The sequence below is a fragment of the Hyaena hyaena genome, unplaced genomic scaffold (genome assembly GCF_003009895.1).
Source record: "Hyaena hyaena isolate Hyena2069 unplaced genomic scaffold, ASM300989v1 scaffold_152, whole genome shotgun sequence".
In the NCBI taxonomy this organism is placed as follows: Eukaryota; Metazoa; Chordata; class Mammalia; order Carnivora; family Hyaenidae; genus Hyaena; species Hyaena hyaena.
Window position 1 is genome coordinate 1,664,103 of NW_024080784.1, and position 17,471 is coordinate 1,681,573.

The 17,471-nt window shown below is 33.2% G+C and overlaps 1 protein-coding gene across 1 annotated transcript in view; it reads left to right on the plus strand.

Moving 5' to 3' along the window:
- Window positions 1–17,230, plus strand: part of RSBN1L (round spermatid basic protein 1 like) — a 73,504-nt gene extending 56,274 nt beyond the window's left edge. The window contains exons 4-8 of the mRNA XM_039239105.1: window positions 5,778–5,915; window positions 8,155–8,297; window positions 11,969–12,136; window positions 13,193–13,301; window positions 13,383–17,230. Coding sequence (XP_039095036.1) covers window positions 5,778–5,915; window positions 8,155–8,297; window positions 11,969–12,136; window positions 13,193–13,301; window positions 13,383–14,021 — 1,197 coding nt within the window. The 3' untranslated portion in view covers window positions 14,022–17,230. The remainder of the gene's footprint in view (window positions 1–5,777; window positions 5,916–8,154; window positions 8,298–11,968; window positions 12,137–13,192; window positions 13,302–13,382) is intronic.
- The last annotated feature ends 241 nt before the right edge of the window (window positions 17,231–17,471 follow it).

Here is a 17,471-nt window from a genome sequence, read left to right on the forward strand (position 1 = left end):
TCAGTTTGATGCTGATACTAACTAGCTAGGAACATCTGTAATATCTTCTGTATTTATTATGGCTCACTATTATTCTGTGGAACCTTTACTGTCTCAGGATGTTGATAGGTATGCTAAAACAGCTATGAGAAAAACAGATTTTGAAGTCAGAATAGTTTGTGTAATGTTGGGTCAAATAAGTTATGTTTACCATGAGACGTCTCAGAAATGCTAACAGTCCGTGTGTGTGGTAAACCTTCCACACATGGAACAGTTTCCCAAATTTATTGGACTATACTGAATCCTCTTATCAGGGGCTGACATATCAGGAAGCATATTTTATGAAACAGCAAGTTGTTTCAAGTGAGTCTTCATGTTTTTTTGAATTACTTATTACATATTTGCTTCTTCCCTTGTAACAATATTTATACATAAAATAAAAGTTTTGAGTCTTAGAGATTTATTTTTGGCAGTGTTTTTCTTTGTCGGAAAGACTACTTTTTCCTTTTTGTAGCAGGCTGATCTCAGGATCGTTAGATCTTCTTTTTGTTCATTTATTTTAAAGATTACTTTTCATGAGGAATAATAAATAGGATTTAATTTAAACATGATTTAATTAATCAGTTCATTTCTTGTTAAGCAGAACTTCTTAGACTTTGTTATTGACACTTAAACAGACATTGGGTATAAGAAGTCTCCTATTCTTGCTTTTTCTTTCCCTTTATAACATTTATAAAGAATATATGAGAGGAAAGGTAAACATGCATTCATGATGGTGGTAGGTTTTGAGGGTGAAGGGAGCTATGGGAGGAGATTTAGATTAAAAATATTCCATCTGCTTCTAACAGGCACTATTTAAATATGAACTTAAGTATTTAAATATAAGCAGAAGTATTGCTTGTCTCTTACTGTGTTGTCTTTTAAAAGGGCACACCTTAATTGAGAGGAAAAATATGTGTACTCTTTGTAAAAATGCATTTTTTTAAGGAAGCATATAGGGTATGTTTTAAAGCAGTGACACGTTTTGATATTTTCTAGTAGATTTTTTAACTGCATCAGAAAACTGATGGCTTGACTGCTGTTTAATGAAGTGAATCAAAGCAAATAAAGTAATCTCATGTCCAATCTCATCAGAATGCGATGTTTTCCAGATAGGTGATTTTTCCTGATAATGGAAGCCCATAGTTTTAGTTACCATGATTTTAATGAAAATACCCTTTTTACTGAGCATGTGCAATAAAATTTAACTCTGTCGTCAGTCTAGGTTTGTCATTCTGATGCTCTAATACTGACATCCTAGGGGAGGTATAAATATGTATGCTTGGTCCTTGCCTTCCCTTCCCCCTTCACATTCGTGATTTCTTATCCTTTATGATTTTAGAGATTAGTTAGGATTGTGCCTGCTGTAGAAACATAACGTCAGAAGAGACCCTTGTAAGAGTCATGGTTTTATGGTGTTTATTTTGGCGATCCAGAGATCCTTTAGACCTTGACCTGTTTCCTCCTCCCCGCCTCTTTTAGTTATAATTGTTAAATAGATGTTTTTTGGAGAATTGAGGTTTTTTAATCTTACGATATTGTAGATTTAATTTCATTCCATGTAAGAGGGGATATTTGCTATATAGTATTGCAGTAAAATAGGTGACACCTAAATCAAGAGGTACTTACTTTTTTGTGAAAGGTGTGTGGATTACATTCTTATATTTTGTTTTAACCACTTAAGTGTCCTCTTTATATTTCACCAAGAGAGACCTTTTTGAATTTGAATGCATTGTTATGTGTAAATTTGCCATGCTTAAAACATTAAATTAGTGATTCTGACTGATTTAGTGTATGTTTGAATATTGGGTTATGAAACTACAAAGTTGTGTTTATTGGTACATAATTAAGTTATATTACAGTGTATTTTAAAAGATTGCTTTCACAAAATTACTTTTGTGAAATTTTCTAAGATTTTGATGACTTCAGTTTAATTTTTAAAAATTAGTTTTAAATTTAAATATATTTGTATCCATTGTATTAGGTCATCAGATTATTATTTTTAATATTTAGAGAATAAATGTCTTGGATGAAAATAGCTGTTTTTGAACATGATAGATAAGTATATATAGTTTATATAAAGACCATACTTTTAGTAGAATTTATTGTGATTTTAATAGTAGTTAAATAGGATGTACTTTACAGTTTTAGCACATTTTGGTGAAAAGGAGAAAGACCTGTACTATTATAGCAAATTATGTGTGCAAGTAAATTTCACATATTATATATATGTAGCTTGTCATGAGGTGACAAGAACTATAAAGATTCAAATACAGTATTTAAGATTATAAGCTGACAAGTAGAGTCTATATTACTTTACTCTTGAAAATTCAGTTTTTCCACATTGTCTTTTGAAATATTTATGACTTATAATAGGGCCATATTTTAAAACATCAAAAGATATAGGCTCTTTTTAGATAGCCTCAAAATAGAAATGGTGGGAGGGGGAATCAAGTTTGTTCTAATGTATTTAGTGTATTATGTTAAAGTTTTTAATATTTATGCCTGTATTCATTTAGATGTGTTTCATTTTAGTTTCAAAGAAACAACAACGTTTATAACTTAGAAATTAATGTAAAGGTAATTTGAATGCAATGAGATGACTAGGTCAGTAATGTTCCCTTCAATTAATAATCATTCTAGCCTAAGATAACATCTAGTTAACATTTGGTTAAGTCAAAGTTAGTGAAGTACTTAAGTTATAAGATAAAACATTATCATTTGTCTTTAATATTATCATCCAAGAAGCTTTACCCAGTTTTTCAGTTACTAAATGATACATGTTTTTACTTAACATTTAAACACAGAAATTATACTCTAATAGGGCTGAATGTTAAATTTTTTAATAATCAGCTCTGGTTTTCTGATAACTTATGATCCTTTCTTCTCTATAGTTTAATAATGCTTTTAGTAGTGTTTTGTTTTTCGTAGGATTGAAGCAGTTTGAATTGCATGGCTGCTGCTTGGTAGAACTCAAAAAAGTACCTCAATTATTTGCGAAATGAATTATTTCATATATAGTAAGACCTGTTTTTACCTATTACATAAGTTGTTATCATTTCACATTTACATTTCCTCAGAGAAGATAATCTTTGACTCCTAACGTTCACATTAAAGAACACTCTTTCATGGTATTATCTTTTATATGTACACATTTAATTTTTGCACTTATCCTCTTGGAAAAAAAGCCTAGTGGACCATCCACCCATTTGACTTTTCTTGAAAAGTATGTTCAAAGTACCCATTTCTTTAGGAGAGCTTATAAATTGAGTATGCTTAGTATTTTAGAAGAATTTGATCATTGAAGATTCCTCCTTACCCAAATTATTTATTTGATCATTGAGTCACTGCCCCAATTATTCAGTTGATCGTTGTTGATATTTTGATGTCATAGGATGAACCAACTGGATAGCAAGGACTTCCTTGATTTGGCTTTGTTAGAACTAGTTAATGATTTTATTTGAGAGAGAGAGAGAGAATGTGTGTTAGCAGGAGAGGAGCAAAGAGAGAGACACAGAAACTGAAGCAGGCTGTTAGCTGTCAGCACGGAGCCCGACGCAGAACTCGAACTCACGAACTGGGAGATTGTAACCTGAGCCAAAGTTGGATGCTTAACCTAAGACTGAGCCACCCAGGTACCCCAGAACTAGTTAATGAGTTAGATGAGTTATTGGAGTTAACAAATTAAGGAGATTTGAGGCACAGAAATTTTATTTGTTTGAAGTGGAAATATTATCATCTTTATGTGACTTTTACAAGTTAAAGGATGTATTTCAAAGCACTTGGAGAATTTTGAGTTTTGTGGTGTAAGTAGTTTGATTTCACTGAATGGCCATGAGGTCTTCTAATACAATCATTTGCAGATCCAAAACTGAGACACAAACTCAGAATCACCTAATAGAATTAATGTTATGTCCGTTCTGGTAAATTTGCTTAATTTTGAATTGATAATAACCCTTAGCTTTGTTAGACTACATTACAGAAATGCATACTGGTGACTAATTTTCTTGTAGTACTGTTAGTACATGTAATCATCTAAAACCTCTTACAGCCAGATCTTAACTTTTAGTTCTGTCAGTTATAGAAGATGCTAAGAACTTTTGGAAGACAGGAAAATGGGGCGTGCGTACAAAATGGGGACACAGAACTCTCAATTTTCTTTTTGTAACTTGAGGATTGGAAGAATGTTTTATGGTTCTAAGAAGTGAGTTCTAAGAAGTGAGTTTTTGACAGTTAATCAAAACTTAAATTTGGAATTCTGGTAAATAAACTTATTAAGGAATTAATGTCTCATTGTTAATTGCTTTCACTGATTATTATAAAAATGAAATAAAATCCCCTGGTATTTGAGTCAAATTACTCTATTATCACAGAATTTTTATTATCATTGGTTTTTATTTTATTTATTTATTTTTAATTTTTTATAGTTTATTTATTTTTGAGACAGAGAGAGAGCATGAGTGGGGGAGGGGCAGAGAGAGAGGGAGACACAGAATCTGAAACAGGCTCCAGGCTCTGAGTTGTCAGCACAGAGCCTGACACGGGGCTCAAACCCACAAACAGTGAGATCATGACCTGAGCTGAAGTCAGATGCTTAACCGACTGAGCCACCCAGGCGCCCCTCATTGGTTTTTAAGTATGGGGTTGAGAGGGCTTAGATTCTTGGATACATAAGACTGTCTATACCAGCTGTGATAGTAAGGATTTGCTTTATGATGTGACTATCTTTTAGAGTGTGTCCATGACGTGTTAAAAGCCTCACCATTCCAGGTTTGCCTCCTGAGATATATAGGACTTTGAATTTTAAAACTGCAGGAGACCCAGGCAAAGTGAGACACTTTGATCTCCCTAAATTTAGTGCCCACAAAGGCTAATCCAGAGATTAGAAAGATTATTAGGATTTTGCCTAAAGTTTATGAAAGAAGTTGTTTTGCCTTATAAAGATTTTTGTTTACTCACATTAGGATATTGAAAAAGCATCGATTTCTTTGCAGGATTTAAATGTGCTTGTCAGAATTCAAGTACCAAGATTCTTGAGGTGTGGGTTTGTTTTTATTCGACTTGATACTCAAAGAATGCTGCCCATTTGCTCCATTGTGCAGGTGGCTTTGTAGCTTTATATAATTGTTAAGTGTTCTTCAATCTGAGATGAATCATTCCACTTAAAGAAACTAAAACTCAAGGAATTTAAGATTTCTGAAGGTCACATAGGTGGTAGATAAAGGTAGAGTTGGAACCCAAGACTCCAGATTCTCAATCTCTAGTAGTTTTTATTAGAGTTAATCATAGAAATAAAGCTGGATCTTAAGTAACATGGTATGATGTAGAAGGGAAAATGATTCCTAATGGCCTTTCAGACATACAGACCACTGGATAAATTGGATAAATGTAACACTTCAGGGGGGAAATTCCAATAAAAAGATATGAGGCATTTAGGAAAAATTAGGTATATAAACTTTTTAATATAATTTAATTGACCTTATAGATCAAATAATGAACTGTATTGTGAGAAGTTAATGTATAGAATTATGCTGTTGATCTCTGTGTTTTTATAAGCAGTATGGAGGAATAGCTAGAGAAGGTAAAATAGCTTTAGTATTGATTTTTTTCCATGCCTTTTTTTTCCTATTTGTAAAGGCTGTTTTGTTTTGTTTACCTCACATTATGTTCTTATGTTCTCAGACAATATAATTTAGTATTACAGAATGATAGCAAGCATTATCTTACGTATAACTTTTAATTAAATCCATATCCTTCAGGTAAAAAGAACATATTCTCACGGTACTTATAGAGCTGGCCCAATGCGACAGATCAGCTTGGTGGGAGCAGTTGATGAAGAAGTGGGAGATTACTTCCCTGAGTTCCTTGACATGTTGGAAGATTCGCCATTTTTAAAAGTAAGAGAAAACAATATCAAGTAGTCTAAATTGTGGGTGTCATTTTCATGGTATGGGTGGCACAAATCATGGTGTTTCAGAAATAGAACTCTTATGTAGTGTGTGTACACATGACTTCTCAGGTACTGATTATAACGGCAGAGCTGAGTGGTGAACCAAAATAACATTTGCCTGTTGCTCCCACTTTAGGAAATTAGGTTCCATCTGTTTGTTAGCTTTTTATCTACTGAGTACCAGAGGATTTAAGAATTACAAAAGGATGCTTACAAATTAAATGTTTAGGACAAAGGAATGGTAGTTTGCCCTTGTGGAAAACTGGCTCAGGAAGTTGTACATCTGTATTTCAATCTTGGCTCTACTTACCTGGGATGGGCAAGCCATTTAAACTTTCTAGACTTCAGTTTTCTCATCCATAAAACATTACATTTAGACTATGTAGCTTTAAGACCCCTTTAAATGATTTCTAGCCAGATTCCTTTTATTTTTTTTTCAATAATCTCTGCATTCTAGAAAATATTTCTTCTTGTGAGCTGCTGGGACTGTTCCACTGAGAGAGAAATTACTGAGCTATATAGTTTTTTGATCAGTAATTTAAAGGTCAGAATGTGACATGATCATTTATCTCTAATATTTGCTACCTAATATTGTAGATCTCTTCTTTTGTAACTTGTACTTGTTCCATTTTCTAATCTATGTGTGTATACATATCTTTTCTAACTTATTTTTTTCACTCCATTCCCCTTACATTTTCTTTTTTATTTCTTTAAGCCTTTTGTTATTTTTCTATTTTTCCCAACTAGTGAGATCATGGAATTTGATGGCATTTATTTTAAGTGGTATTTTTAAAATGCCATCATTTAGGGGCACCTGGGTGGCTCACTTGCTTGAGCGTCTGACTCGGTTTCAGCCCAGTTCATGATCTCACAGGTCGTGATTTTAAGCCCCACGTCAGGCACAGAGCCTGCTTGGGATTCTCTTTCTTCTCTCTCTCTCCCCTTGTTGTCTCATTCTTTCTCAAAATAAATAAACTTTAAATTTAAAAAAATACTATTGTTTAAAAACATCAATGTTTCAGATTTAGTTTTAAAAGCAAATGAATTAAATGCATTCCTTTTTTTAGTTTTTTTAAATGTTTTATTTATTTTTGAGAGAGAGAGACAGACAGCATGAGCAGGGGAGGGTCAGAGAGAGAGGGAGACACAGATCTGAAGACAGGCTCCAGGCTCTGAGCTAGCTGTCAACACAGAGCCCGATGCGGGGCTCGAACCCACAAACCATGAAATCATGACCCGAGCTGAAGTCAGATGCTCAACCGACTGAGCCACCCAGGCACCCCTAAATGCATTCTTTTAGGAGAAGTTTTATGTGACAGTCCCTTTCTTGGAAGGAGATGGAATAAATGTTTTTTAAAATGCCATTCTCACCATTACCAGGACAATGGCCCTTAGACATTTTTTCTGTCTTTTTTTTATTTAAAAAAATTTTTTTAATGTTTTATTTCTGAGAGAGAGAGAGACAGACAGACAGACAGCGTGAACAGGGGAGGGTCAGAGAGAGAAGGAGACACAGAATCTGAAGTAGACTCCAGGCTCTGAGCTAGCTGTCAGCACAGAGCCCAACACGGGACTCAAACCCAGGAACCATGAGATCATGACCTGAGCTGAAGTCGGATGCTTGACCAACTAAGCCACCCAGGCGCCCCATCTTTTCTTTTTAAAAGCAAAGTTGCTTTTAGACCAACAACCTCTTCAAGTAACTACTAAACAGAAATAAATTTTGACTTTGGTTTGGTTTTTCTTTTTGTTTTGTTAGGTCTTGATTATAACTACAATGAGGTATCCTTTTTTTTTTTTTTGGAGATACCAGGTTTTTAAAACTTAGTAGTTCATTTTTCTGGATTCTCATGGAGAACACATGCTTATTTTGCCAACTTATTAACATTATATGACCCTTTTATTTGGTAGAAGGAGGAATAACAAATGATGAATATAGTAAATCATATTTCTGCCAGGGTTAGAGGAGTGAACCATCTGAAAATAATTACTCTTGATATGTTTGAAATAGAATTTGTTGAAGGAAAATGTATGAATACATAGGAATATATTCAATATAGGTATGTATTTTAAATGTATAAGTATAAAGGTGTTTATGAAAGTTTGTCAAGGGGGCAGTATTCTTTAATGTATATTTGAAGATGCAATTGAAAATAATTGGTTTCTGTGTAATTATTTGCCTCTAGTGTACACTGCCATGGGGGACACTGTCTAGTCTAAAATTAGAGAGTCGAAAAGACAGTGATGACGGTCCCATCATGTGGGTACGCCCAGGAGAACAAATGATCCCTGTGGCTGATATGCCAAAGTCACCTTTCAAAAGGAAAAGGTATGTTGAATACAAATTTTTATTGCCAGGGATAGATGTTTGTATGTTGGGGGTGTGCGTGTGTTAGTTGGAAACTGGAGAAAGAAGGAAGGGAAGGTTTAGAGCATACTTGGAATGTAAATTCAAAAATGGCTACATATGCTGATAAAATCTTTTATAAAATATCAAATATAAATGAGGCTTGAGTAATGTAGGCAAATGACAATAAATTGTAACTAGGAATGGATAAAAATGTCATTTACATCAAAGACATAAACTATCTTGGCATAAATTTAATAAGAAATATTCAGAACCCATTTTAAGAAAACTACATCTCCTAGAGGATATAAAATAATAACCTAAACAAATGGAAAACCCTGCTATGTTCTAGATTGGATAAAAATGAGTGTCCTTTGAAATTTTTAGCATTCCACTTGGACTCACACTTCCAGCACAGGATTTAATGATTTTAAACTTCAGAAGGAAGACTATTAAAGTCAACAAATATCCAAGAAAACTGTGAAAGACAAAATAAGTGAGGGGGACCTTGTGTTACTAGATATTAAAAATTATAAAGCTCAAAAAGATCATTGGAATACGAAAGATTATCCAAATAGATCGAAGTATGATGGGACTTTAATGTATGAGATAGATGGGAAAAGGAAGATTAATGTTGGCATAATTGAAGTCCATTTGAAAGAAAACAAAGCCATAGCCCTTATACAGGAAGTCAGAGATTTGAACATAATAGATAAAAAATTAAAATATAAGAATAAAACCTTTAAACCTAGGCGAGACTGAGCAAGTTAGAAATATATAATAGTAATACTGTTTGTGAGAGAAAAGACATCAACAACTAAGTTCAAAACTGTGACAGACTGGACTAAAACATTTATAAATGTGTGCCAGACTAAAGTTAATATACAAAGAACATTCCCAAATTGACAACAAAAATGTAACACAACCTGGTAGAAAAATAGGCCTCAGCCAGTTGTATTAAAAGAATCTTGAGATACTATTTTTACCTATTACATTGGCCAAAAAAAAAAAAAAAAAAAAAAAAAAAAAAAAAAAAAAAAAAAAAAANTAAAGTATTAGAGGCTGGGAGGTAAAGGAAACAGGATCATTTATTTATATATTGTTGGTAGAAAGGTGAGCTGCTATGATCATTCTGTGAAAGCAATTTAACAATAGCTCATGAAGTTTAATGCATAAATACTATTTGATCCAGCACGACTACTTTTGGGAATCTGTCTTAAGAAGTGAAATCACTAAAGGTAAATGTATGTATAAAAGAATATTAATTGCAGCATTCTTGGTAGTGAGAAATAGAGTTTAAAATGGTCTCAGTGCCCATTAACAGTGGAATGGTTGAATACATTTTGGCACATTCCTATTAAAAATATGGTGAAATAAAATCTTAAAAGATGTTATATATCCATTCCTTTGGGACTCCTCCTGGCTGGCTCCATCAGTGGCTCATGCAACTCTTGACCTTGGGGTTGTGAGTTTGAGTCCCATGTTGAATGTAAAGACTACTTAAAAAATCTTTAAAAAAAAGAATATGTTGAAATAGTTAAAATAAATGAATTATTTGTGTCCGTTGATTTGGAAGGATTTTCGTGACATTTTTAAAAGTGCAAAGTGAAGAGTAATATGGCCATTATGATTGTATTTTTATGAAAAGAAATAAATGTGTATAAGTATATATTTATGTGAGTACAGAGAAAAATGTGGAAAAATGTACACTAAGTTAACATTGGAGTGGGTGATGGTGGAGATGATACGTTTTTTTATATCCATAGATGTTATATTATTAATTAAAGTGATTATTAGTTTAAAAAGAAAAGAAAAAAGGAAAATAGTCACTGAGTAAACTGTAGGTTGCATGAGGACAGGAAGTCTGTTGTGCTTGTTACTAATGTGTCTCTAGCACTTAAACAGAGTGCCTGGTGTTTAGTAAATATTTGTTGGTTGGATGATTTATTATATAAGTTGGTAGTAAATGATAAAATGACAAAATTGGTGTGTTTCTCATGGTTCTTAACTTGGATATATAAATCATTTTGAGAATCTGAAAGCCTGTCCCCAGAACAGTGCAGATATACAGAGTTTTACATGTAATTTAAGGGAGTTCACCAGCCCTCTGAGGAAACTCCCTGCCCTTAGGGATTAGAAACCATATACATGTGATGATTTCATATCACGTAGTCTGACTAACTGATAACAACATTGGCCAAGGCACTGTGCTAAATGCTTCATCTAAAGTTTTAATTTATTAGAATGTGGTGTTAATGACACCAGAGTTGTAGGCTTGAAAGCCTGTTAGCTTTCCATAGGAATCATCATCTAGCTTTCTGACACCTATAGAACATAGTCACAAAGGGAAAAAAATATGATGTAGCATCATCTGCATGTGTGTGTGTTTGTGTGTGTTGAAAAAGTGTAATACAAGAGTGCACAAAGAGCAATAAGTAGGAGAGATGGATGGTGGGAAATTAGAGAACTAATAAGAAAGAGTGATTCTAGGGGTTAAGACTAGGATGAGAGGAGAAAATTATGGGGGCAATCTGGATTTGTCTTTGAAAGCAACAGGAAACTGCACAGGAAGATGATAACAAGACGATGACTCCTGTCAAAGAAATTCTTCTCACCCTTTTCCCCTTTTGCAGCACAATTAGAGGGTTTTTGCATTGAATGAGACTAAGTAGCAGCTTCTGTATGCATATCTAGGTGAATGGTAGGGGAATGCAGGTGGCTGTCCTTTAAGAGGGAGCTAAGGTTTTCCTTTCTACCTCCAATAAGTCATGCATGTTTTGTGGAAGTACTTATTACTTGGTATTTTCTTCCTATTTATTTGTTAGTCTTCACGAGAATATCAACTCCTGTGAGAGTAGGGAACTTGTCTGTTTTATTCACTACTGTCTTGTTCACTAGCTGCAGTGCCTAGATAGAACCTGGTAGGTATACAGTAGGTATTATGTAAATATTAATTAATCCATTTTTGAAAGTTACCTGTTTGTTCCAGATAATATATCTTACATTAGCCATGTGATTTGAGTGGGAGGCATGGCTCTACAGATAAGACCCAAACCTCAGGTAAAGATTCTGGAAGGGAACCTGGGTAAACCACAGGACCTATGATTTAGTTGTTTATCCACCTTACAACTGACATTTTTGTGAAGGGTATGTTAGAAAAGGTAGGGGATTGTATGTGTTTTTGTTTGTTCTTGTTCATTTTAAAAATAGAACTTGATTTGGGAGCAGGTGATGTAAAATTTCCTTTTGTCTCTGAATTATGTAATTACTAAATCCTTGATGGCAGTTAAGCCTCAGGACTTCATTACAAATGTTTGAAGGTGATTTCAAGCCTTAATACGTAAGTCAGCCTCTCTTCCTACCTCCTCTGTCTTTTTCTCTTTCTTTCTTTCTTTCTTTCTTCCTTTCTTCCTTTCTTTCTTTCTTTCTTTCTTTCTTTCTTTCTTTCTTTCTTTCTTTCTTTCTTTCTTTCTTTCTTTCCTTCCTTCCTTCCTTCTTTCTTTCTTTCCTTCTTTTTCTTTCTTTCTTTTCTTTCTGTCTGTCTGTCTGTCTGTCTGTCTTTCTTTCTTTCTGTCTATCTGCCTGCCTGCCTTCATGCCTGCCTGCCTGCCTACCTACCTCCTATCTGTCTATCTGTTATTTTATTTTAATAGAACTACCAATGAAATAAAAAACCTGCAGTACCTACCTCGAACCAGTGAGCCCCGTGAGATGCTCTTTGAAGACAGGACAAGAGCCCATGCAGATCATATAGGACAGGGCTTTGAACGACAGACTACAGCTGCTGTTGGAGTGTTGAAGGCTGTGCACTGTGGAGAGTGGTATGTATTAACTACTGCTTTTTCTTTTTTTTTTTTTTAACTACTGGTATTTTAATGAAAGATTTTCTTCTAAAATTTTTCTTGGGAAGTTTCTCAGTAATTCTCCTTCCTCTGGGGAAAGTAAGTTTCATTTTTCTCTCTATTTGGATATCCTAATTGTATAATTGCATTAGAATTTTTCAATTGTTAGAATGTACTTTTACTCTTTTGGGTTTGACCATAATAGTTTGATTTTCTAAGTGATTAGAGGTGAAAACAATTGTCTTAATTAAAGTTAAAGAAAAACTAAGGTTCACTTGGTGCTTACTGTGTCATCATTGTCCTTGATGATATTACCCTACTTTCCCTCTGTATCAATATATGTTTCAGATTTTCTCTTTATCACTGTTTTTTTTTTTTTAAAATCTTTTTATGATTTGTTTTGGTATGACTTTTTTTGTAATTCTGTTGCTTGGGATTTCATTTCAAAATCTGTTTTTTAGCATGTTCTGTAAAAAATGTTATTTGTGTATTGCTCATTAATTGATGAATTTGGGGATTTTTTTTAGAATTAAATCTTAAAGACACTATTAATCCCCCACAAATAGAGTATTAATAGTTTAGTAGCACTTTTCTAATGAATGTCTCTTAATTTATTAAGAGTTATTTAGGAATTTTATATGTAATTGCAGTTATATATTTCTTTATTGAAAGTATTCTCTTTTCCTCATATTTACCTCTAATTTTTATGTAGCAGTTTCATCTTTAGTATTTAATTTGTTGACGTATTGACTTTTAAGGTAAAGCCCTTACTTTTTGATTCCCATAATTAACCAATTCAAATTATTTTTCATTTTTCAAAATATGGTTATACATAGCTATAATAAAATATGAGGCAAGTTGTTCTATTTATGTTTAGGCCAAAACTCATGGTTTTATCCCTTTGTTTAAGTATGAAATATCAAATTACATTTGATTTTATTTCTAAGTACTTCTGTTTTGACCATAAATTTGATAAGAACTTAACCAAGTGAAATATTAATGGAAGATTCTTCACTGTTTCATGTTCTTTATTAGGCCTGCTCAACCCCGAATAACCAAAGATGTAATTTGTTTTCATGCTGAAGATTTCTTGGAAGTAGTTCAACGAATGCAGTTAGATTTACATGAACCTCCACTGTCCCAGGTATATCTTCAACCATTACTGTCTTCAGTTTAATTTTTATTGTGGAAAAGACTTAACTGGTATTCCTGTTTCTTTTTTTAGTGTGTCCAGTGGGTTGATGATGCAAAACTTAATCAGCTGAGGAGGGAAGGCATCCGCTATGCCAGGATTCAGCTGTATGATAATGACATTTATTTTATCCCAAGGAATGTTGTTCATCAGTTCAAGACAGTTTCAGCTGTATGCAGTCTAGCATGGCACGTTCGGCTCAAGTTATATCACCTTGAGGAGGACACTGTTCAGAATACAGCTACTCATGAAAAAGGCACATCACCAGATTCCACATCATCAGTTCCTGGACCTCACACTGACCACATGCTTTGTGCTGTAAACAAACCCTCCTTGGATTCTAATTTTTCAGACAAACTTCATTCTAAATCTGAACTACAGCAGATTAAACATGAACCTCTTGCATCTGTAAGAATCAAGGAAGAACCTGTGAATGTTTATATTGCTGAAAAGACTAGAGCACCGAACATGGATGGCAAGAATGTTAAAGCAAAATTGGATCATGTTCAATTTACAGAATTTAAGATTGACGTGGACTCTAAATTTGAAAATACCAACAAAGATTTAAAGGAAGAATTATGTCCTGGAAGTCTCATAAGTCTAGTTGATACAAGGCAACCTAGTTCAGCACATTTAAATCAAGATAGGAAAGATGACGACATTTTGTGCTGAATTTGTACATAACCATTTAAAAATTTTTTTAAGTTAATAATGTAATAAAGATTCATGAATTCTGAAAGCAAGCCAAGGACTTGCTCCCAAGTCTGTTACAAAATAGAGTTTATGTAGCTTTGTAACATTCCTCAGTGCCTGTCCATAACTGTGAAGTATCAAAGCACTTAGGGCCAGATGCACTGTAAACATTACAGGTTTAAACAAAAGGAGTCTTTAAAAAATCATTTGATTTGGAATTGTAGGTTTTAGAATAGAGCTGACATTAACATATATATATATATTTTTTGTAATATGAGCCAGAATTCTTTTTTGACAATTTAAAGGCTTTTCCATAGAGCTTATTTATACCAATTTTTTTTCATTTTACTGTGTCAGCACTGTAGTGTATATAGCTTTTAAAAAATCTTTTTAGTGTGATTTATACTGAAATGTGAGCCACTTAATAAAGGTTCATAATAATAAATATGTTTTCTGTTGGGTCTGCAAAAAGACAAACTGACAATTCAGTTAAATCATTTGGTCTATTATGTTTCTGCTGGTGTATCCATTTAGAGTGGTAATGGAGTGCAAATGTACCTATTCAATCTAGTGAATATTTAAATTCCCCACACTGTGTAAGCATTTTTAAAACTGAGATTCAGTTATGAAAGCATATTTATATATGTGTGTATGTATGGGAATATATATATCATATTTTGCATAACTTCTTAAATTGCTGAATAAGATGAATATGTGAAACTTCCTAGCCTCACTCCCTGGAATACGTTTTAAAATATTTATATTCAACATTAAGAAAGCAGTTTAGATAATAGAAACAGTTTTATAAAGTTGGGAGAAATAAGGTCTGTTAGTGATATCTAACTCTTCTAACTAATGAAGTTACGTGACAAGATTACATAGCTCTAAATTTTCTCTGTAGTGTATGGAATGAGAAGTTGAGAACATTTTCTTACCAATCAGCATCTGTACTATACTTAATAGAAGCTGAGTAAAAATAATTAGTTACAGAATGTTTAGTTGGGAGCAGTTAAAATCCTTTTTTACTTTTTCTTGCAGAACAAGAGGAAAATACGACAAATACAGAATCTTTTAAGGGCAATGACTCAGCTGCCATATACAGACATATAACTAACAAAGTAAGATGTGTTACCTCATTTTTCTAAGGATCCTTCTCCCTACCTTAGCAAGGAAAACAACTTAGAGTACTTTTTTTCCCCCGCCAAAAAGCTCTAGAAATTAAAATTAGGGTAGAAACAGAATTGCCAGTGCCTGCCTAAAGCTTAAAACAAATCTCTTAAGTGATGAACTTCAGCACTAATTGAGACTGCTACCACTACTATAATTGAAAGTCAAACACATGTCTTTAATGTATGCTTTGATATAAGGAACTCTGCTCATTGCAAACCGATTTTATTTACCTTTGGTATTTTTCTGGGCTCTTACTTTGGTTGATGACTTTTAACTGTGGTTCTTTTGGGCTAGTGTTACTATTTAAATTGTTTCTGCTCCAGCTTCATTTGTGGTACCCATAAAACTGCTTATCTTTCTGGTTAGGAAGAAGCCACTTAGAGGCATTTCACCAGAAAAAATAATTGCAGCAGTGATATTTCTGGCCCACAATTTAAAAGGGTAGGCAAATATTGTAGGAAATCTCAGTGGTTTATAGGAAATCAATATATTTGTAACATAGGAATTTTCATGGGATAAGGAAGGTATAAATCATGATAATGTAAATAGGGATTTTGTTTATACGTTACTGCCTTAGCCTGCTCTTCACCACTTTAATCTTCTCTTTTAAGCTAAATTTATTATTTGCGTCTACCTTTTGGATACAAAAGTTAATAACAAATCAGTATTGAGAAGTAGGAGAGCATGTGGTTAAAATGTTTTTGTTTTTCTCTATTTAATTGCGGGGGTGATATATTTAACAATGTTTTTTAGTTTCAATTTTCCAATAGTATACACATAGATGCATGAGATCATACAGTAATAAAAGGTCTTTAGGGTATCCGTCCAAAATATTATGAGCCTTAAACTTTTGCCTAAAAGACATATCTAAAACAACCACAGTGGTTGCTTTTAGGTATTGTTTCTTTTATAAACAATACTCAAAACTTGTCCATATTTTGAAAATGTAATGTTTTATAAAATACATACGTTTCTCTGGAAGTGAAATATAAATCAGTGGGCTCAGACTTCAAGCTACAGCTTTGTCACCTTGAATAATGCTATGTTCCTTGTCTTACGGGTTATAATTTTAAAATCCTCTTCAGATTCAATCTGACAACTTTCTGACTACCTTTGTTACACACAAGTAATTTCTATTTCAATATTGCATTATGTTAATGGTTTCCTAGTTAGTACATTCCAGTTCTTTATCTGAACACAAGTTCTTTTTTGGGGGGTTTTTTTGTTTGTTTGTTATTTCCACTTTCTTGGACCAGAATAATAAAGCACTTAATATGTAGTTTCTATATGATCTTATGCTATATAAACAGTGATTGTGTAAATTATTAAATTGATACACAGACCTTTAAAAAAATAACTAAGGTACCTCAGTGGTGTCTGCTATAGTGCTTTTCTTCTTCTTTTTTTTAAATTACTTTTGTTCATACCTTTTTAGCTATCTAAGAAGTAATATCTTTTCCATACTCAGGTTAGCTGGTTAGCTAGCAAAAGAATTAAGCATTTGTGATATTTAGTTGAAAACTTTACTAAAGCCATATTCATTTTTTCCCTTGTCCCTAAGGCTGTTGACCTTAAATAAACATTAGGTTGATCTAGCACAACACTGTGTATGTGTGTGTATGTGTGTGTGCATGTGTGTAAGATTATTGGAAATACTATGTTTATTCCCGCATATATTCATTTTTAATCCATTATATAACTTAGGGGAGGTGGGGTCAAGGAAGGTACGAAAAGTTTTATTTCTTGTGTTAGGTCTTCAAGGTATTTCATTAGTGTTCCTGAGTGAAACGGTTTTTTCCCAAATACTTATGGCAGGTGAGTTAATTTCTGTAAATAATAGATTAGCACTGTTTTGGTAAACTTGCATTCACTTTTTTTGTTGGACAAGTTCATTGTCATGTAAAGCAAATATCTAAAACAATGATTTTACATTTAGCAAAGATGCAAGATTTGTTTTTAGAATTTGAGAGGAATTTTCCTTGTCTTCCACCTTTCAATAAATACTAAAATTGAGAACTTAATCTTTTTACCTTGTTTTGTAATTATTTTCTTATATTTGGCATTTTATTTTCATCTTGTCATCTTTAAAAGTTCTTGTTTCTCTGTCTCAAAACCATAAGATCTTGAATTCCAATTTGAAAATCTTTTTTTCTCTTAAAAATTAATTATCCAAAGTTGATTCATGCCAACCTAGAATACAGAGGATTACCTTAAGTACGGCTGCTAAACTAGTTAGGTATGGGTGCTGGTAGGGCATGC